Source organism: Excalfactoria chinensis, chromosome 3, assembly GCF_039878825.1.
Source record: "Excalfactoria chinensis isolate bCotChi1 chromosome 3, bCotChi1.hap2, whole genome shotgun sequence".
Classification (NCBI taxonomy): Eukaryota; Metazoa; Chordata; class Aves; order Galliformes; family Phasianidae; genus Excalfactoria; species Excalfactoria chinensis.
The window spans coordinates 26,467,483-26,490,499 of NC_092827.1; the positions used below are offsets into that span (position 1 = coordinate 26,467,483).

General features: G+C 36.0%; 1 protein-coding gene across 2 annotated transcripts in view; it reads left to right on the forward strand.

Annotated features, from left to right (window-relative positions):
- Positions 1–23,017, forward strand: part of COL19A1 (collagen type XIX alpha 1 chain) — a 181,761-nt gene that overhangs the window by 148,165 nt on the left and 10,579 nt on the right. For both annotated transcript variants that reach the window (XM_072333644.1, XM_072333645.1), the window contains exons 26-44: positions 873–962; positions 1,340–1,384; positions 1,480–1,557; positions 2,800–2,835; positions 2,949–3,002; positions 3,086–3,139; positions 7,219–7,260; positions 8,328–8,381; positions 9,244–9,297; positions 10,107–10,160; positions 11,083–11,136; positions 13,292–13,336; positions 15,048–15,098; positions 15,187–15,231; positions 15,985–16,011; positions 16,637–16,690; positions 19,328–19,372; positions 21,991–22,035; positions 22,142–22,204. In XM_072333644.1, the coding sequence (XP_072189745.1) occupies positions 873–962; positions 1,340–1,384; positions 1,480–1,557; positions 2,800–2,835; positions 2,949–3,002; positions 3,086–3,139; positions 7,219–7,260; positions 8,328–8,381; positions 9,244–9,297; positions 10,107–10,160; positions 11,083–11,136; positions 13,292–13,336; positions 15,048–15,098; positions 15,187–15,231; positions 15,985–16,011; positions 16,637–16,690; positions 19,328–19,372; positions 21,991–22,035; positions 22,142–22,204 (990 nt within the window). The remainder of the gene's footprint in view (positions 1–872; positions 963–1,339; positions 1,385–1,479; positions 1,558–2,799; positions 2,836–2,948; positions 3,003–3,085; positions 3,140–7,218; positions 7,261–8,327; positions 8,382–9,243; positions 9,298–10,106; positions 10,161–11,082; positions 11,137–13,291; positions 13,337–15,047; positions 15,099–15,186; positions 15,232–15,984; positions 16,012–16,636; positions 16,691–19,327; positions 19,373–21,990; positions 22,036–22,141; positions 22,205–23,017) is intronic.

Below are 23,017 nucleotides of genomic sequence, written 5' to 3' on the forward strand. Positions count from 1 at the left end.
TACGATATTTATCCATCTTGGAATACAGAGAAAATTAATAAAATCACTTAACTGCTTCAAGAAAAAAAAATGCAAGCTGATGAAAAGGCAGGAGGGGAAAATGATTGTGGAATAGCAACAAAAAATGTACTAATCTTTCAGAATGGGAAGTAGTGGAATCAAAAAGAACCACAGACAATTAATTATGCATCAGTATGGACAACATCATAAAGGGTCTCAGATTTACACGTGTAAGCAGAAGTTGTAGAGATGTGGAGCAAGGTGTACTGCATGCAGTGAAATGAGAAGTCTGAACAGGAATACAGCGAATAGGGACAGAGAAAGAGGGAGTGAGTGACATTTCTACAATGGAGAAATCATCAGGGCTTAGTGACAACCTGCATTCTGGGGAGATGGGGACATAAGAAATGTAGATCAGATAAATTATAAGCACAGAAAATTGAGAAAATGTTGGTTAGTATTACGAGTGCTGTGGTCCATGCCTCTTTTTCTGTAACCTTTTGAAGGAAATAGATTTTTGATAGAAAAATGAGGCTTTAAATACATTTTCCATACATCCATATGTAGCACATTCAGAAGTTCATTGGTAGCTGTGAATAATGCATTAGGAGAACAATGCACAGGATTTTCCTACCTCCTGAGAGCTGAACTCTTATAGATGCAGGGAGCAGAACCTCTGTGGAATTAAATGTGATAGATTTGATAAATCTTTGGTAATGATTTTGATAGCTGCATAGCCTCAGTTACTTACAGTTGTAGGTTATGAAATGCAGAGGATCATAAAGCTTTGAGTGTTTTCTTTCTCCATTCTCTCTCAAAGCACTGGTACATTCTAGGATAATTTTGATCCATGGTTCATATTTATCTTGTAGGGTGACCCTGGTGGGATCATGGGACCTCCTGGACACCCAGGTCCAAAAGGTGAGGTGGGGCCTCCTGGACCAAGTCTGCCTGGAAGACCAGTAAGTCTGTGATTTGAAAGAGTTTTTATGGCTTTATTACCTTATAGGGATAACTGTCAAATAATTTTCATTGTGTAGTGACAGCAACGCAATAGGAACAAGTAATTTTCAGATGTGATTTCAAACTTGAAATATGTATTATTGTGTTATTGTAAGTACATTAAAATATATAGTACTATTAGTGGAAGACCTACAAGTGATCCTAGTGACATTAATATTAACAAGGAAGGCATATGTAAATCTACCATAGTTTACTCATAAAGACTGACTAGTTTTGGCAATAAAATTCACCTGGTCTCTTTCATTTCAAAACATAACTTGTGATTTCTTGTTGTTGCTTTTTTTTCTTGTGATATTATGGGGTTTTTTTTCCCTAGGGTTCCGCTGGTATTCCTGGAAACCCAGGTCCACGAGGACCAAAGGTATAAAAAGTTATTACCGTTTATGTAAATACAGGATAATGAACTGGTTTGCATTTTCAGACGTGTTTAAACTGGAAGCCTTGTGACCTTCCTAGGGAGAAAGAGGACTGCCTGGTCTACAAGGAGCCCCTGGAGAGATAGGACCTCCTGGAATAGGCATTCAGGGATCACCAGTAAGTATACCACTGCCCGCAATCTCACTGTGCATCACTGAGAAACTGTAACATGAATTCCATTCTGACTCTATTCACAGCTCAGCAATTTTCCCTTTATCCAGATTCACATAGATGTAGTGCTCACTGAAAAGTATAAGCCTAGAAAAATGAGAGAATCAATGGCTATTTTACTGAGAAACCAGTAATGATGTTGACACACCTTCAGACTAATTGTGTTTGTTCCTAAGCAGTCCTAATTTACGGTTGTCTGCGAAGTGCAGCGTGAGTAGTGGTACAAGAGAAAAGGTTTGTTCTACACTGCATATGATGGCATTTTGAAACCCATGCCAGTATTGTCAGAGGCAAATACACAGGGAAAAGATGTGGGAGGCTTTGCATCAGCTCTTTCAAGTTTTTGCACTTCTGATAACTGCTAAATACAAACTTAAATCTGCTGTTTATAAACAAGAACCTTACAGTGTTCAGATATAATGTCAGGAAATAGTGAAGTTCTCATTTTGTACAACATTCCTCATGCATCTCTTTCCAGTTTAAATTCAAAAATGAAACAAGTTGGTATCTAGAGAATTAAAATAAAACTAAACTAAATAATATTTTCACTATTTCAAGTATTTACTTTGTTTCTCAGTTTTCTTTCATTTCAGTGCCTTTAAGAAATATAACATCTACAGTGTCTGCAGATTATTCAACAAAAAAAATACTCTTAGAGATTGAAGTTGTTATTATGGGGGCTCTACTGTGGTGAACTGGGTGATCTCTCATCAGTCTAGGCCAGTATACTCAAGCAATACGTTTGACTTTATTAGCAGGACTGAGAGAGGAAAGGTTTGAGAAAAAAGATTGGAGATTTGTGCTGAAATTTAAATTTAAATATAATTTAAAATAACTTATTCAGATACGTATTTTCATTCTCAATTAAAAAGCTGATCCATTTATGTTTAACTAATCTACTTATTTTTTACTCAACAGGCTGTTTTCTCATGAATCACTGAAAACGTATTTTACCACAGATCATTCTTACTTGCCAATACTTGCCCTTAAAATCGTATCTCAGCAAAATTTTGATCTCTCTAATTTAGTTAAAAATAGATCTGTATTTAAAGCCAAACCCTACAACCAGTGTTACTGGTTGTGTGAACCGAGACATTATCCCACACTGAGTATGTTTTTTAATCAATTTTATCTCTCTTGTCCAAAAGGGTAGGTGCTGATTATTTATTACTTGGTGTTTTCTTATAGGGTCCGATAGGACCAACTGGATCTACAGGCATCCAGGTAGGATACAAGCTTGCTCTTTAAGATAAAACAAAACAAAACCATTACTTTTAAGAGATTTACAGTAAAAGAAAAGTATTCTTAAATCTTAAATAGACTTCTCCTGCTTTTAGGGCCCTAGAGGGCCTCCAGGATTACCAGGAACTCCAGGTACCCCCGGTATTAATGTAAGTACCTCTCTATGTACAGTGAAAAGCAATATACTCCTTGACAATGGTTTAAGGCCACCACATTTTCAATTTATTTCTAGGGCACACCAGGAAGAGATGGAAAGCCAGGACTACCAGGCCCTCCAGGCGATCCAGTATGTATATGTGGAAAGCTTGTATAGTTGCTTTGGTGAGAATATTTTAATTTTAAAGGAGATAACCTGGCAAGCCTAGAAGTCCAATTGATTAAATTAATTTGGTTAGTCAAGGATTATATCCATTGTTGTTGTTGTCTTTTATGTAGTTGTATTGTTGTATAAATTAATGTTTCAGGTTTTATCTGAATGTTTGTGTGCTAGCACTTCTGCCAGGCTATAACTTGGCACTGTGTTCCTCAGCCTCAGAAGCAGTTCTGTATAATTCAAATTTTCAGAAGCAGACTTTAATTATTGCCTTTAAAAGAATGGGGAAAAAAGAAAGAGATAAAGAAAAGAATGGGGAAAAAAAGAAAGAGATAAAGAAAAAAAAGAGTTTTGTATTCCTAAGCTAATTTTACAATCACAGAATTGTAGGGGTTGGAAGGGACCTCTAGAGATCATGCCACAGCAGGAAGAGAATAATTGACATTCATCTCTTCTTGGATATAACATGTGTCATTGTTACAGCTTTACGATTTTCTGAAGTCCAACACTGCAATATCCAAAAGATCTACATATGCCTCAGGCCAAATGGTACCCTTAGAGATTACTGAGTATTATACATTGGAGTCAAGAGAGTCCCATGTGCATGTTCACTAAGTTTGCAAACAGAGACTCTTCAGTCACTGCTCCTGCTCCTATCTTGAGCCCTCACAGATACAGCAGAGCTTTCAGAAAACAAACCTTTGTTTAGAAAAAAAATGCTTGCTGAGGCTTTTATGATGCCAAATGACATTTTCCAATTTTCCTGAGCTATTTTTAGAATATATTCCATTAGCAAGATAAAAGCCATAGTTGACTGGAAGAAACAAACCGAAACTAGAGCTTAGTATTTTAAAAAGATTGCTGAACTCACTTATAATCTTGGTTTAATATGATTTGGTATTTAGTTAAAGACATCATTTAAAATTAAAACAAAAAAAATAAAAACAAAGGCAAAAAACAGTGATGTTCAGTGATAACCCAGCTACTGTACATATTCTTCAGATGCAGAGACTTGCTTTATGTCTTAGAAGTGATTTACATCTCAAAGTGTTCACTGATGCAAATCTCATGCAGGGATTTCCAAGTTGATCTGCAGACTACTGACAGCCTGTGAAGAGCTTAGAGCTTATAGCAGCTGCAGGAATGCATTAGGAAGTAAAATAAACAGTGCTTTCAATTAAACATTCGATGGTACAGATGCACAGCAGTCCACAAGTATGCCTAAGAACTGAAAGCAAGGAGCTTATTGAAGAGTAAACTAGTCACAAAATTACACAAAGATTTCATCTCAGAGATAATAGCTATCTAAATATATATATATATATATAGAGAGAGAGAGAGAGAGAGACTGGGATCTAGCCATTATGCATACACTGGTCATCAGGGCTCAGAATGGTGCCACTGGCTCCCACATTAGCATCAGTCAATGCAGCAAGCCTTTTCTGGTTGTATGATGCAATTTTGACTGCATGGCTGGAACATTCTTCCTATTTAAATCATGTCTGCAGCAGTCCTTGAACTTACAGCAGCAACAGTTCCAGTGTTTTAAAAGGCACTTGACAGTATCAGTTGCTCCCAAAGCACTAAGATCATCAAGTAAAAGCAGATTTAATGCTAGCAGTGAATATGGAAATAGAACTCAAATCAGAAAGATTGAGATATAAGTTGTCTACTGTTAGGAATGGATGTAAAACCAGGAAATATGCACTCTGAATGCAAATATTAAAAAGCCAAGTCCAGCCTTGTAATTAATAGTCAAGGAGATCAAACTACAGACTCTGCAGAGAAAGCTGAATAATTCAGTGGCTTTTCACCGTCCACTGAAAAAAAGCAACACCTGTGTTTTGGAAAATAGATTATTGTAGTTAATTTGATAGAAGAAGAAGAAGCTAAAGATTTTTAGTTACAGCATGAAGAGCTGGTGAAATTCACCTGAGGGATGAACAAAGAAGGCTCTAAATGATTAGCAGTTATCTCTGAGTATTTTGAGCAAGATGAGGCTTTTGATGAATTGAGAGATGTGAATGAGAACATATCTTCATTAAAGGGGAGTGAGAAGGGAACCTGTGTATAGTAAGTTGAAACAAGCTTGATTGCTTTAGATAGTATATATATTTATTTTTAATACTAATAAGAATGATTATGTGGAAATACAAGAATGCTGGCATTATTTTGTTAAGAATCAATCATGGAATAAATCATATTTCCGTTTCTGAAAGGTTAACTTTCTTGGGAAAGACAGAGAAATAGTGCTATTGTGTACCTTGATTTGCTATAAACTTTGAAACTATTCTCATGATGTTTTCACAAGGAAGCAAAAAAAAAATGCTCTGGAAGTAACTGCTATATCAAAATATAGATATCAGTGTCTATCAGCAGACTACTGTAGAAATCTGAAAGAGAGGTCCCTCCCGTGCATGGTTCTTTTCAATGTTTTAGTTTTATTTGGATAAGTAGTTACAAACTCTGCCACTGATCTGGAAAAGATTGCTTAGGTCTTTGTAGATATAACCAAAGTCTAAAATTCAGAGACATTCTGAAGTTAACAAGATGAAACTTGAGACAATGAGTATAAAGTGCTTAGTATGAAAAACAAAATCCATAAATTGAATAGATTCTGGAAGTCACAGTGCACTGTAAACTAAAGGTAAGTAAAAAATGTGATGCCACTGCTAAGCAACAGATCTAAATGCTAAAACATACTAATAGGATTTACTGCTCTTAAAATACTCTTCTCTTTGAAGGGATCATTTTTTGAAGGAAGACAGAGAAACCAGGAGTAAGGCTGGAAAATTAAGGCCATTTTAACGTTTTCAAAAGCCCAGTATTTATCATGCACTTCTTCAGAGCTCCAAATGCTGTGACTTTACATTATATGCACAGTTACACTGGACTTGGTATATTTAGAGTACATGAACTGTATGTCACAAGTGCAGTAGACCTACTCTCTTGACTGGTGTGCCCTGGCAACTGAATTTTAGGACCATGTCAAACTGCACATCTTGGGTCCTGTGTCTTAAAATAGTACACAAGTTAAAATAGAAGTTCTCAGCATGCTTTCAAAAGGGCTAAATAGTCTATTCCTGATTATACTTAAATTGAGTATATGCAGCAGTTCTTGTCTTGAACTGATGTTTGACGCCCATTGCTACCAAACAAGCGTTTTTCTAATATGCTACCAAAGTGCTTATTTTTCTTGTCAGAGATGTATGTGATTGCAGCAACCTGAACAAAAGCAGTAACAAATTTTGAATGTATCTAATTTTACCATATGCCCAGGGCTATTTTTGTTTTAGCACTTGCAAGAGGAAATGAGCACTGATAATTGAAGCCTGTTTGTGAGTAGTCGGTTCAATCATATTTTAGAGGAAGTCTTACAAGTCTAATGACAGCATCTAGAAATCTGACGATACAGATATATAGCACATAATGTTTATCTATTGATTGAGATTTACGTGAGTTATCTTCAGTATTGTTAGTAATTTGGTTGTGGCATCACAGACTTTTGCACTGGTTCTTAATATTTAAAGGCAGGACAAAAAATTACGTACATTGCTCACACTGCTGTAGTTGGATTATTTCTAGTATCTGAGCTAATTTGGTGAAGTTAGCTTTGGCATCTCCACAATTCAGAATTTAGTTCAGATTAAAGTGAAAGCCCAGGAGAAAGTAAAAGGAAAACAGTGAAAATAATAGGTGAGAAGAGGCTGTGTGAATGTCCAGTGAGACTGATTTGCTGCTGATATGCTATACAGACAATTATGTATTATTACTTGAATACATAATTTGCTGGGTTTTGGACAAGAATTATGTCAAATGTGCTCAAACTGTAACAAAAATTTACATTGGTAGGTTGGATTGACCATGATATTTAACACTGCAAAACTACATGGATTGCCCTGGTTTTTAGAGTTTTCGTAGGAAAATTATCTCAGTGATTTATATGTAATCAGCTGTATGAGTTGCAATATCAACTTTTGAAAAAAACAGTACCTATTTGAATTGGTAACATTATGTAAAAGATTAACTGCAAATGTCTTTTGTAATTTCAGATTGCGCTGCCACTAGTGGGAGACATAGGTACTATACTGAAGGTAAATATTTTCAGAGGATACAGAATGAAGTATAGAATCATAACATGGTTTTGGTTGGAAGGGACCTTAAAGATCATCAGGCTCCATCCCTGATCACTGCGGGCAGGTTTGTTAACCACCAGATTAGGCTGCCCAGGGCTCCATCTTATCTAGCCTTGAATTCTTCCAGGAATGGGACATCCACATTTTCTTGTACCAGAAGAGGCTTACACTAGACATAAGAAGGAACAACTTCTCTTAGAGAGTGATCAGGCACTGGACTGGCCTGCCCAGGGAGGTGGTGGAATCTCCATCCCTGGCAGTGTTCAAGAGGTGTCTGGATGAGGAGCTACGAGATATGATTTAGTGGTTTGTTGTAGCTACGGTAATGGGAGGTCAGTTGAACAAGATGATCTTGTAGGTCCTTTCCAACCTTGTGATTCTATGATTCTATGATTCTCTGGGCAACTTGTTCTAGTTCCTCTTCAACAAAAGCTTTTTCTGTGTGTTCAGTCTATACCTAGCCACTTTCAGTTGTAAAAAATGATAGTAGAACACCTCATTATCAATTTCTGAAAATGCACTGGTATCTCTTTCTGAAAGAAATAGTTTTACTATTTCATAAAACTGATTAGAACTGGAAAGTTAAGGATTAGAAATAACAGTAATTATGTTATCTTACTGTAAATTTGATTTCCTTTTGCTGCAGCTCTGTGGTCTCACCAAGGAGCTTTGGAAACAGTTTAACATTCAGACATAATTCTCCCAAAGCTACATGGTGAAACTCATATCTGCTTTATTTTATCTATTTTTTTTTATTATTTTTTTTTTTCCTCCTAGTTTCTTCCAATTTGTTTAGAAAGTTTGGCTTTGATTTAACCATTGATACTAAGCTTCTATCTCTAGCATATAAAATGTTTGCAAAAAAATCATTGAATTAGTGACCCTGAATAGGTCTCCATGAGAATGAATGGAAGAGTCACCTATGGATGGTAACAAAGGCAGGAAAGCATGGTTGCAAAAACAAGATCTTCTGACCCCATTGCTAAAATGCTTATTTGTCACTTTGTCTTCTGTCTGTTCCTTAGGGTGATCCAGGCACAAGAGGTCCTCCTGGCATCCCTGGTAGAGAGGGGCCAAAGGTAAGTTTTTGAAGAGCTTATTTCACTCTGCTTTGTTGTTAAAATTCAAAAGCCAGATTTTTCTGTCAGAGAAGTCTTAACTTTTTTTTGTCTGATCCCCATTCCTGTAGCATCTGAGCAGCTTAAAGGTTCAGACAGTTCTTGCAGTTTAGTCCTCTTCCTGTCTTAGTGTGCTCTTTCTCTCTGGGAATTAAGCTACACGGCTTGTGATCTAAGACCCAAGCTAGTATAGCTTTCTGTGTCTTGTTAGTTAGACTTAGCTTAGATTTAATTGTCCAGTAGTGCATTGCCATCTATAGGCTTAAGTGAGTCAGTCATGCAGGAATCTTGCAGTAAAGAAGGAAATTTCTCATATCTCCCTCAAGTGTGTAACAACCAGATCTTCTGTGCCTTTGCAAATTGTTCCCTGTGGGACTAACTCAGCAGTTTCACTGGAACTTGAGCTTTCACTGGCGTCAGTCAAAATTCTGTTTTACTGTAATCCAATAAAATACCACATTGTGTGGGAAATAAATTTCCTATAGTATAACTTAATTACTTGACAGTATACAGTCTCTGTGTGGGCAAGCATTTAAACTCTTTAGTATTCGTAAAACAGGACTGTTATCTCCATCAGTCTTTTTATGCTAGTTTACCCACTGGATAAAAAACACTATTTTATTTTCACCTTAGTGAGAGATCCATTTTAAAACTCACGGGTAGTGTTGAGCTTTTCTTTTTCCTGTTTTAATCATTACTGCTTTAATGACTTTATGTTTGTGCTTGTATATATTAAATGTGGGTCATAAAATTTCATGCTCTCTGTAGCATGAAATTCATTATTTTCTAATATAAAGCATTTGTTTGAATGTTGTTTTCTTAGGGAAGCAAAGGTGAACGTGGATTTCCTGGACTTGCTGGAGAGAAGGGCGACGAGGTAAAATTACTTCATTTATGTAGCCAGTACATTATTATTATTTGAATCGAGACCAAGATGAAAGTACATAGAATATTAAACTACTTATTTTAAACTGCTGAGTTAATGATGTATTACTACAGATAGCCCCTGAATCTAAATTTTCAACAAGATTAAGCACTGTTATTAAAATAAGTAAAATCTGTTTCATATTTTTGCAAAGGCTTATGCTCATTTGTATAGTTTAATGCCTTGCATACATTTAAGTGCTAGTTTGTAAGAGTACAAGGTAGTGCAATAAAAAGGTAAATGCTAAATATTTTCACAAAATATTTCATTTTATTAGGTGTTTGCTTTTATTCTGTTACTTTCTATTTAGCATTCACTTTGAGAAATATTCTGTAAGGCAAACACTTTGATGGGAATAGTAATTTCAGCAATTACTATTAAGTGGAAACTAGAAAATGTTTTGAGTCTGAATTTAAAATGCATGCCGTATTTTCCATTATGTACTCTTGGGTGGAGCTTACTTCCCTTTATGGATTATAAGGGGAATCAAGAGTAATTAGCGTAGATATACATACATGGCTGTCACATAGCTAAAATTTTCATCTGACTTAGCCTAGTGGATCAGAGAAAAGTGTTCTGCAATGCACAGACTTGTCTGAAATTCTCACGTACGTGTATACTGTTTTTTATTCTAAAATATAATGATATCCTGGTAGATGCAAATGTGCTTCAGTATTGACATATCAGTAATGGACATGCTAAATATTTTTTGAGGCTATAACATGGGTGAGGAAATTGACACATGCACTTTTAAATTTCAGGGCCTTCAAGGTGTTCCTGGACTGCCTGGTGTACCAGGACCCAGCGGACCATCTGTAAGCATGTGGTATCATTTGTTGTCTAGTTTCTCTCTACAGAGATTGCTATAGTTGCATACCAAAACTCCTTATTCTTAGCTTCTTACACCTTCTTTTGGCTCATAGGAGAGTGAAAATGAAATTTTACCCACAGTGCCTGTACTAAAATAAATCATGTTGTAAGTTGATGTCTCTGTAAATATTATCATTGTCTGGATTCAATGTTTATGTAGCTCAAATGCTTTTAGTTTTTTGGCCTTACAAAAGACTTCCTGAAGTTGAAAGGCATGATGGACAAACTAGCAGTTAATTAAGTATTTATACCTTAGTTACTGTAATGATGTTATTAATAAAAATCTAAAAATATTTCTAGCAGGGAATTCTCAAAACACTGAATGCAGAAACCAAATAATTATAAAGTCTGAGAACACACTAACTTACTATTTAAAGTAAGAAAAACTAATCCTGAAAAATATTGGTATTTTGAGGAAAACTTATCTCGGGATTTATTTATTTAGTTAGTTTTCCACATGCATGATGAGATTGATAGTTAGTGTGGTCATTGCTTAATCTCAGGTTGTTGACAGTAATAATGCTTCCCTAATTGCAACTCATCTAGGAAGCTTAATGTGAAATACATAAATTAACGTTTTAGCAAAGAAGCATGATCCTTCACAGTATTGAGACCTACCAGTTAAGGGCAGAGCATTTAGTCTGTACAAGGTGAAAAAACAACCACAAACACAAGTTTTACCCTTCACAGAGCTTATCAGTAGGACACAGCTTTTGCATCAGACAGAGAAATACTGAAACCTGGAGGAAAAGTGTAATTAGTTTTAAATGACCTTCAGAAAGCACAGGTTTTAAAAACTAATCTACAGTGCAAATTGCAGTTTGGGGATGTTTCTTAACTAATATAAACTGATACTGTATCGTGCAGGGAGCCACAGGAAGACCTGGGCATCCTGGTCCTGCTGGGTCAAAAGGAGAAAAGGTATTCCTTCTTTTTTGCTTTGATAAAGGTCTATGTAGATTTTGTGATCCTTTCACTATGCTTTGGGTTTGGTTTTTTGTTGTTGTTTGGTTGGTTTGGTTTGTTGTTGTGTTTTTAATATTTTTTTTAACACAGTGCAGACATGAGTTTGACGTACATTTTCAAATGAATTTTTATTTTTTGTCTTGGAGTACAAATACTTTCCCCAGGAAACGCCATACATACAGGCTTCTATTTTGAAGAAGAACCCTTGTGGTACATACAAGTTACAGAGAATGTTTTGTCATTGCAATATGCTTCATAAACTTAAGAAATTGAAAAAAAATAAATAAATAAAAAATAAAAAACTTTGTAAAATAGTGTATTATGAATTACTACTTGCTCTGCTTCACCTTATTTTCATGGTGTATTAGTCAAACTTAAAGGCATACTTTAATGCTCTTCAAAAGCTGGAAGTTACTCAATATAAATATTCTACAAAAGTATTAAAGCTTCCTTTATAATTAATTTACACTGTCATAGCACTGCTTTTTTATATATATTATCAAGTGCTTCCATTATAACTAAAAGGCCAAATTATTGAAATACAGCAGACAAACTGATTTATCAAAATATGTTTTGAGACTATTTCTACATTTTTTACATGGATACACTTCTTAATTTATTTTTTCTTAGCTATGGCTTGGGCTTTTCCAGCCATAGCACATACACTCTGATCCTACTAATACTCTTTGAATGTGGTATGAATAAGAAAAGGAAATTCTACTTTGGAAAGCTATGAAATATCCTCAGCACAAAAATGAGTTGAGAACTGTCCCCTTCCTGGCTATAACAGAAATAACTTGCCAAAGGCATTTCCATTTTTAAGTAATACATTGCAAAAAGAAACAAAAAACAGCAACAGGGTTTTGTTCATTCTATGTTTATAATTTCAAAGCACTGAATAAATTGTCTGGAAATATGGTGTTTGACTGGCAGCTTGAAGCATGTACATCTCTATCTTTGGCTGAGACCTAATGGTAGCTGTTTCTTACATTATGCATCATAAAGACTGGGGGAAGGTTCTCTTATTATTGCACTTGGAAGTGAGAAAGTCAGTTCTCCATAACTACTGTACCACTGACTGAAAACGGCAGAAGTCAGGTCATTTAAGAATGATGAATTAAACCATAGCCAGATTACATATTTTCTCCTTCCTTTATCTGGGGACCACATCTGAAAAGTGATCATATAATATGCTTTCTAAAATACAGTATTTTCTCTCTTAATAAAATACTATAAGTCCTTCAATTTGTAGCTTGACATTTCAATCACAAGGTGATTTGGAAATTATTTTAATATGATTGTAATTAAAAATTTATATACTTTGGGTGAGTTAATCATTACTGTTGTATGCTCAGCTTAACTTTTTCCACCTTAATTTTAAATTTGCAGCCTAAGTGTCTCAATGAAGTATGTTATTAAAATCCAATGAAGCGAGTGAAAAACTTGAATAGACCTATCCCAAATTATACAGAATAGTTAACTGAATCTTAGTGATGAAATTTTGAAAAGATCTTACTTGGAAGGTTTGACATTAAAATATCTGTATTGCTCAGAGCACCCACTATTCTGCTGGGGTGAAAACTAAGAAGCTTTTTTTCCTGATACAAGCAGTTCAATGCGTCTCAGTAAACAGACTCCAGCTAAAGACTAATGTTTTGAAGTAAAAGTCAAGAAGATATGCATTATAACCCTTAATAAAGGTCTTTTCTTTACCCAGCATGTTCTTCTTTATTTACCTGTGAATGATAAATTTGAGGATTGTCTTTAGCAAAACAATATTCAAAGCATAAAATGAATTATAACTTCTATCTATAGATTGCTCAGAAATTTGTATGAATTTATATGAAGTATTTCACTACCCCATTGCCACTACTATTTTGCTATGAGGAAGTTACTGCATGTAAATCATCAATTAACTAACAAAACAAGAGCTAGAATAAAGTAATGGTTATTAATTTGCCTAAAGCTTAAGCAGGATGATTCATTCTAAGTATTACCTAGTCTTACTGACTGTATCTCTTGTTTATTGTCATAATGGCCATCGCACTTCAGGTATGGAATAGATCTGAACACTTGTATTAAATGAGCTGTGCATTTCTCATTATGATAGGGTAGTGAAGGCTCTCCAGGGAAGCCTGGACCACCTGGACCTCCGGTAAGAGATTTTTGTTTACATTTTCATGATATGTTAGTAATTATATACCTATAACTAAAGTGAAATACACAGGAAGGACTTGGAGCGGGTCCCAAGAAGGGCCACTAAGGTGATCAGAGGGCTGGAGCACCTCTCCTATGAGGAAAGGTTGAGGGAACTGGGCTTGTTTAGCTTGGAAAAGGCTCCAGGGAGACCTCACTGTGGCCTTTCAGTACTTGAAGGGAGCATATAAACAGGAGGAGAAATGGCTGTTTATGAGTTGGAAAGTGATAGGACAAGGGGGAATGGTTTTAAACTAAGACAGGGGAGGATTAGGTTAGATATTAAGGGAAAGTTTTTCACAGAGTGTGGTGACACACTGGAGCAGGTTACTCAAGGAGGTTGTGGATGCCCCATCCCTGGAGACACTCAAGGCCAGGCTGGATGTGGCTCTGGGCAGCCTGGTTGATTGGCTACCCTGCCCATGGCAGGGAGGTTGAAGCTAGATGATCATTGTAGTCCTTTTCAACCCAAGCCATTATATATATATATATATGATTCTATGATATCAAGAATTAGACTGTCTCTCTAAGACGTATTAATAGTGCGGGAAGACAGTAAAGTCTTATTGCAAAACAGTTCAGTATTCCTTTTTTTTTTCTTGTGATTTATCATTAAATCCAGGTCACCAGTGCCATCTTAGAAACTGGGTCAAATGAATTACTTTAAAAACCCTGAACACTGAGGTTAATTTATTCACCTTGGATACCTGAGATCAGGTAACCCAGGGAAGTCCGTGGAACACACTGAACTGTTAATTAACTGGAACAGTACCTAACACAAAATTAATTCTGAAGAATTAATAATTGGATGACTTTGCAATCCCTAATTCTAAATATAGCCTTAGAAATGTCATTCCTTACCATAATTCAGGGAATGCTTTGGTTCTAAATCTGGCTATACTCTAATGATCCTTATATACTCCAGCCCCAGCTGCAGCCTACTTCTAGTCTGATGTAGGTAATAAATAAATAAATAAATAAATAAATAAATAAATAAAATTCACTTCTGCCCCAAATTCCCAAATTTAACCCTTGAGCTGACTCTGTCTAGCATTGAGGACTGTATATTTTTCAGTCCTTGCTTCTCTAAATTCAATCTGTATCTCATGAAATTCTCTAAAGCAAGTGATGGTTTAGTATTCAGGACATACTCAGAAAATTGGTATAAGGATTGCAGGATACCAGGATAAAACTTGTAGCTAGTAAAGAAAGAATAACCAGCTAGATCTGTGAGTTTCTGTTGCAGCACAGGTGTTCTGTATCTGCCAGGTTTTGTACATAAATGAAGTTTGAGAGCAAAACTAAAGTAAAGCATACTGTATTTTTATTTGAATCATTAGTTATTTATGAGAGCATTCTCATCTTGAAGTTTTGAAAGTCTTGAAATATGTAAAGTTTTCAGAGCATCAGCCAAGTTAATTTGCACAGGATGCATGCTTGGGGACTTTATTTTGAGTTTAAATGTCTGCTCTTTGCTTTTTCTTTTCATGTTAGTTATTTTTACCCACATGATTTGTAAACATTCATACCTTCTATATTCTTACTGAAATGTCTGGAAATGTGGAAAAAATTATCTAGAAACCACAGTTCTGTTGATGCATGGGAATTAAAACAGGCTCTGCCTCTGTGGTTTGTAGTTGTGGTGCTTACTTGCTTTTTATGTTTTAAAGGGTGTGCCATACAATGAAAGAAATGGAATGAGCAGCTTATATAAACTCCAGGTATTTCTGACATTTCTTTCTAGTGTATTTAGTCTTTCAATCAACACCTAATTTTGGTCCAACTCAACTTTTAAATTTGCTATTACAGGGAGGTGCAAGTGTCACAAGTTATCCAGGTCCACCAGGACCTCCAGTAAGTATTTAATAGTAACTTCAGTTTTATTATTTTATTAAAATAGTAACAGAGGGGTAACAGAGGTTTAACTGCGTGTAGTTTTGATGAGTGCCATGGAATTGAACTTTATATGTGAGAAATAGAAATTATTACTCATCCAGATAATGATGTAATAAATGTAATAAATGTAACATATATAAATGTAATTTTGTGTGTTGATCAAACATTTTAGCCTGGCAGAGTAGCTTATTTTGATTTAAATATTTCACTCTAAAGCTACACTAGATATTAAGTAACGTCTGCAAAAACAGTGCCTAACTTGGTATTGGACTCAACTGAAAGTATCTGAATGTCCTAAACTGCACAATATACTCCTTACAGTTAGTGATGATCTTGCTATGGAGTAAATTTTGTGCTGGAAATTAGAGACTCGTGAATTCTCAGTTCCGTTACCAATTCCAATGTGTGAATGTGGCAGCATTACAGAGATTGTGTCTTTCCAGGAAGTGTGCTACCCTGTGCACGTGTCCCAACTTGTTTGGGATCTTTTTAGCCAGAGATTCACTGCATTTAGAAGTCCTCTTTCTTGTTAGTGTCACAAGCAATTTCCGCTATTTTAAAGCAGAATTAACCAGCTGAGAGGACTGGACTTAATACTGATTGGAAATGCACTGCATTAGCAATTTACATTTATAATGCATTGATACAGAAAAAGAATACAGTCACTGTGTCATTCTCTAAATGTATATCTGCTTCTTATTTTCTTTGCAGGGTCCCAAAGGAGATCCTGGCACAGCGGTACGTACCTTTTGGTCATAAGTACAATTCCCCCTGATTTATTGATGAAGATCAGGAAGCCCTGAGAAATATTAAAGAGATCATTTTTTAAGAAAAATCACACCCCTTTCAGCAGACAGTGTGAGAAAACAGCTATGTCTGCTACTAATGAAGCAAGCAACATCTTCAAGTGAAACATCTACAGTTCCTTAGGGCTTTCAGGAGTTCATTCAGCCACTAAAAAGCTGGTAGCTGACTCTACCTCTCTAGCTGTTGTCCTGTCTTCAGATTGTCAGATCTGAGTAAAATACATAGAGTTAACTGCTGACCTCCAATAGGATCTGGCTTTGCTCACAGAAATAGCCACAGTGTTAGCCACAGCTAACTCAGACAAGCCCAAAGAGATGGGGCAGTTAACATTTTGAAGGGTTAAGTAAGACTTAATCTACCATGGAGTCACATAATCTCCACTCAGCCAGCCTACATAGGGCCTACATTTGCTCTTAATACCCACAAGATGAGTATGTTTTCTATACCAGGAACCACTTGCTCAAGTTAAATATTCTTCTGCTTGCTCTTCCAAATTCTCTTGAACACTCCAGAGTTTCTAATCTATGCAATTCATTTTAATTTAAAAAAAATTCAGGGCGACCCAGGACCAATGGGATTACCAGGTCTAGAAGGACTCCCAGGGGAAAAGGTAAGACTATTAAAGAAGTTTTGGCTTCTTAATGGGTCTGTCTGCTTTCTGAAATCTTATAAAAAGTCCACCAGAGAAATAAAGAATCACTGAAAATATGTTTTCTATCAATGGAAACACTTTGTTTTGATTTTGTCCATATCATTTAAGTATAAGAATAAATAGTAATCTTTTTGCAATTCAAACATTCAATTTTTAGGAATTGCATGCTATTAAATCACTTCATGCAAAAAATAGTTTACTATAACATTTTTCATCAAAAAGCCATATAAATCAAAAGTTTCTTCATACTATTACTATGAATTACTATTACTAATGCAGAGATTATAGGATAACAAACCAAGGTAGGTGACTACACTAGGTGTTTGAATTAGATAATTTTTGCTCTGGAAGACTACAATTTACAAGCAATTATGGACAATCTAATTTTAGCATGACCAAACACTGGGAGGTATTACAGACCTAACAGAGACAAAATGAGGACAAGAATTAAATAAAGGGAAAATGTAACAGAACAGATTGTATAAACAAGCTAAGTGAGTGCTTGGCCATTTCCCAAAGCCAAAGTACCCCTTCTTTAACTAAATTTAGTCTGAATTCCACACTTCTGGTGCAAATAAATTAACAGAATCCAAGTCTGCCTCCCATTCCCAACAGCGCAGTGCATGCTGGCTTTTAATTTAGAGCTACAAGATACATCAGTGCAGCAGAACTGCTTGTTGCATAGACAGTGCCGGCTGTAGTTTTGTGATAATGTCATGAACTGGCTGAAGTCGTTTGTGTCCTCAGGATAAAATTAGCCTTCCCTCAGCTATGCTGACACAGTGGTTTTGCAGTTGTGCTGCGCTTCACATTGCTAAGTACAGTCAGGGCCAGGGGAAAAAAGTTCAAGGTAGTTCTGAGAATTTCTAGCTTAACTCTCACGCAATGCCAGCATCTAATGAACCCCACTGTGGATATAAATTCTGGGTACAGAATCACCATGCAGCCTGGAGGCACTGCTGAAGCCAATAAGCCCTGCTAAGTACCACAAGTAGTAGATTGCTCTAAAGCTGCTCATAGATTTCTCACTGAAAGGGAAACTTGTTTTAAGTAACTTCTTTTTGTCTCCTGTGCAAGAGTGGTTGAACTGTGCGTAAGCTTCTCCCTCTGGACCCAAGGTCTTGTCTGTTTTAGTTTGGTTTCATTTGGTGATTCTGCTCTCATCTGCTTTATTACATGGGCAGCGTGTCAGTGTGAATGTGCGCTGCAAGGCCATGCACTTTTCATTAACTAGCCCCTCTGGGCTGGTAAGCAAATTGGAGACCACTTCTAATTTGTAGAGGTTACTCCCATCTGCCAGTGCAGGGAAACTGGCTGCCAGCCTCTGGCTCTTCAGCCAGGTTCAATTTATTTGGTTCAGAGTTAGGTGTTATGTTGGCCATGTTGAGTTTTTAGCACTGCAGCTGTTCTGTCACAAATGTGATATGCGGCAAGATTTTAAATATGTTCCTTGCTGTTATCATGAGGTCTGAAAAGCCTAAACATAAAAGCAAAACAGAATTTGTATTCATCTGTCTTGAACTGTCCTGCACGGCCTTTCTTAGTCTAGTTCTGCATAACTGATTTTTAAAACTCTGAGAAGTTATTGTTACCTAAAATTAATATTTTTCCCTATGCTGTAGCTCTGATCTGAGGCTCTCAAAACTGTTTATAGGCATTAACTTGTCTTCTCTCTATACTCTTCATAATGCAGTTAAGTGTTTCTAATTACAAGCATTATTGCCTGAACAAAATGATGAAAATGAGTCAAAATATCTCCTCGACCTTTTCTGTGCAAAACAGTGTGACTATAGCTATGCTGGCAGAGCTTTTGCAAAACAGCTCTGGGTAACGTAAACTCAGCTCAAAAAATATTCTCCTGTTTGTATGGCTTCAGCTGTGTCAGGGCTTTCCTGATGTGATTATGGAAAGCTGGCGTGCAATCTTCTTACATTTTTAACCAACATTACACTAGCAGAGTGCATTTTGACAAACTAATGCATGTCAGTAGTGGGATAGGGTAAATCTTGTGGAGTTTCACCTCCTGTCAGTTCCGTCCATCTCCTCTGAGTTATAAGTCTTCACAGGAGAGAAAGATGAATTTGCACTCACACCTTATCAACTCCAGCACAAAATCCATTATCATGGCTTAAATTGTTGATGAAGGTATCTTTGTGATAAAGGAAGAAACTTTGTGCTGCAGCAAATGGCCAAGTTCGTAGCAGAAAGGGGAAAGTTTCTTTAAGAGATGTATCTTAAATAGGGGGATCTTGATAGCATAGTGAATTATGATGTGTTAATTTTGGTCACTGTCAAGACCACAAATGTTAATTATTTAGAAACCCTCGAATAAATCATTCCTTCTCAAGGAAAGCCTCAAACAGAATATAAAGGATAAGGTGTAAGTTACGATAGGGGAAACTAAACAAAGGATTGATGTTACTTGTTCAAGTCTGTAAAATGAGTCAGTGTCGGAGCCAAATGTTAGCGCTGGGCAGAGCTCTTGTCTTCAATTTCAGCTCACTGCACAATTCTTCCTATGTTTTTAATCAGGCTCCAAGAACAAACTTCTGTTTTCAGTGTTATCATTTAAATAATGATTTATCTTTTCTTCAGGGTGACCGTGGACCAGCTGGCACACCGGGAGTAGCAGGGATACCAGTATGTATATTCATTAAAGAAATCTCATTTTGTTATAAGAACCTGAAAAAAAAGTCAAGCAAATTACTTAGCTGTAATCTTACCCATTGCTTCTGGGAGCTCTTAACTAGTGCCTTATAGGCAGATATGAAAATGACATATTTTTCCTAAAAGAATTAGAATTTCAAGACTTCTAAGGGTTCATATTATTATTAAAATGACAGAAGGAAATGGAGTGAATACATGATAAAGCTTGAAGTTGAAGTTGCATATTCTCATTTAAGAAAGATTCTTCTCATTGCCTCAGCTTTATAGAGATAAATTACAAAGTCATATTCTGTGTTCCTGGGCATACATAAATTTCCAGGCATCTTTCTATCAGAAAGAAAAAATATGAACATTAGTTAATGCAATTCACAACAATCTACATATCAAATCAACCAAACATTTGCTTTAAGGGATGTACTTTGATAGTTATTTACATGTTGCATTCAAGAAGTTTCTGAAAGTCATTCTGAAGCTTTGTTGTAGGTGAAAGTAAATATGACTAATGATAAATTGAAATTATAATTGTTCATTTGTGTTCCTAAGGGAAATAAAGACAAATTTTCTTTAGATTGCATTCACAGTTTAATAAATGTATATATATTCGTATTTCAGGAGGCAGTATGAAGCTATTTGTATTCAAATATATTTATTATTAAATTTGGACAGCTACCAATCCATTCAATAGCTGTGCTTAAATTATAAATGTATTTCATGAAATAACAAGAAGTCTGTGTCTCTGCACTCCTATTTCCACTAGCCCCTAATTTAGTATATTTACTGTGATTTCTAAGAGAGTACATTAGCTTAAGTAGCTTAGTGTAGTTAAGTTTACCTAAAACAAGGTAAAAACTCACATTTAAAGGAAGAAGATAAGTATTTATCTGAATTTTATAGCCCATGTAAGAGTTTCAAAGTTTGTTGCTCTGTAATGTATTATATATATACTGTGAATTAATAATTCAATAGCTAGTTAGGCTTGTCATAATTGTTCATTCCCTGTGTATTTCCCACTGGATATTTTTCAGATCTTACTGTTGTTGCTTTCTATTCTAGTTGGATGTGAAATACTTATTGACTTCCTTTCATCACTGATGAAGATGTATTCTGTTGCTTACATTTATCTCTAGTAATATCCATTGAAAAGAAAGTATTTGCTTTAGCATTTTATGCTAAGCAGTTCTATTAAGTAAGTTAATAGATTTATGAGAGGCGGTATTTTTTATCAGTCTTCCAGTAGTCTGACATCCTACTGGAAGAGAATTTGTCCTCCTTGGCTAACATTATTCCCTAGATTTTAGAGAACACTTGTCTCCATTTGGGAATACAAATACCTCATTTTAGCTTTGGCTTTTTGCTGAGTGGGATTATCAGAGAAGCTTGGACTGAGATTCCACAAGAATTGCCACGAATGCTTATTTTCACAGCAAGTCACATCAATCCTGAATTTGTCATTGGTATTGATGGTGTTAGATTTTCTACTTCTACAGGTGGGTCAAGGGATACTTACAGGAAATATGGGTTGAGATTTGTGTCTGAGGCTGAATAGGCCAATCTAATTTAATTGCTGACCCCTGATCTGAGCAGAAGTTTTTACTAGATGGCCTCTAGAGGTTTCTTCCTATATGTGTTATCCTCTCTTCTTACAAATAAGTCTGTTAATTTCTTCTTCAAGTCGCACATGGTTGGAATAGTAGGGAGCTGTCCACCAGTAAGTGATATCAAGAAGTGAATGGTGTCCCAACATAAACTGTGTGATTAGTAATGACCTTGGGGCATCAGTACTGATGCTGAGGGAGATAAAGAACTACTGAAGCAAAGGCGAGAGATAGCTACTGATAACTCCAGTTGACACAGATAAAACTGGATGTACATTTCTCCAGCACATGTCACAGAGACTAAACTCTCAAATACAGTCAGCAACTGTATAAGAGTGCTGAGAAGAAAGCTGCCAAGTGTAGAGTACTAAGTTATGTGTAATACATAGTGGTTAGAAAAACAGGGTGACCTCAGCTTTGGTGCACAACTACTTCCTTCCAGTAGCACCAAAGGCAGAAGGCCACTGTGGGTTGGAGGCAGCCTCCTTTTGCCTTTCAGTCACGTTTTGTGTGATGCCTTTTTACAGTTCCTTTTTCTACAGTCTTTCATCTTTAATGACAAAAAAAAATGTTCAGTCTCTTCAGTCTACTTTTAGGATATTTGTGTAGTGAACTCATTTCCGTATAATGCTAAAGAGCAGGATAGCAAGGTTGTTAAAACAGAACTGAAAAAAAACTGAAAAAATCTGAAAAACTGAAGACATTTGAAATCATCATTTAACTAATGGAATGAACAAGGATTCTGAGCACTGTCAGGCTGAATTTAAAACCACAATTGAAGTGACTGAAAAGGAGCATGAAGAAAAAATTACAACAGAAATTAAATCAATAACAAACCCTTTTTAAAAGATTTTTTTTTTTTTTCTCTTTTAAGGCACTGATTGAGCTGTAACATGAGCATTTCACTCAAATGTGTATGCTGTCTTAATTTTGACCTAAGATAAATTGATGTTTTACTTCATAGCAGCTTGAATTTCTAATATTATTTTCATGCAGGGAAAGCCAGGATCTCCAGGGTCCCCAGGGTTGCCAGGAGAACCTGTAAGTACAGATTTGGGTTCTAGACTACTGTGCTAATACAAAAATATACTGAATAATGGATGAAAGATTTTACATGCCGGTTCATTCGTATTTTCTTTTTTCTTAGGGTGAAAGAGGACCTATAGGAGATACAGGCTTCCCTGGACCAGAAGGACCACAGGGAAAACCAGTAAGCAATTTTATCTACCTTAATTAAGAAAACGTGCATCTTAGTTTATGAGAAGTTTCAAAAGAAATTAGATTACATCCTGCTTTGTATTAGTCTTGATAACTTCTGAAGAACATTCTGGAGTTACAGCACTCAGTATAACCATCTAGTCAATAATTATTTTCATATAGAGTGTGATGTGTTTATGTTTTAATAACCGATGTCACTGAGATCCTTTGGAGGTAACTGAGATCATTTTGAATGTCACTTAGATCCTGTTGACTCAAAGGTTACTTTAGTAGTTTTTCAGAGTGAGAATATTAACCCAGTAGCTCAGCACAGTCTGTTGAGTATAGGGCAACAAAATGCAGTCATGGTTTCAGTTATGCAGAGATCTTCTGGCTTCATGACTCTTTATACACATTATTGTTCCTCTGTATTCTTCTACTGGTAATGCAACATCATGTCTGAAGCACTCACTTTTCTCTGAGGATATGTTTGATCTAACATCTTCATTTAAAATACACTGTAGTCAGCAGTGTGCTGTAGCACTGTATGAGCTGGTTTAAAACAGTCTGGTTCACATTCCAGAAGTAGTTCAGCTGGGATAGCTCAAAACTGTCTCCCCCTGAGCACAATGCTGCAGTGATAAGCATGAGGAGTACACCATTTCAGTTTATTATCACATCTCCACACTATTCTTCTGTCTTGAAAGAGACAATTTCTGTAATTGCTGAAGCAAACTGGCCTAATTTAAGGAACAGCTTGAAAATGTGTATCACTAATAAAAAAGTGACTACTTTCAAGAGTTCTGTCAGGATGCTGCAAGAGTGA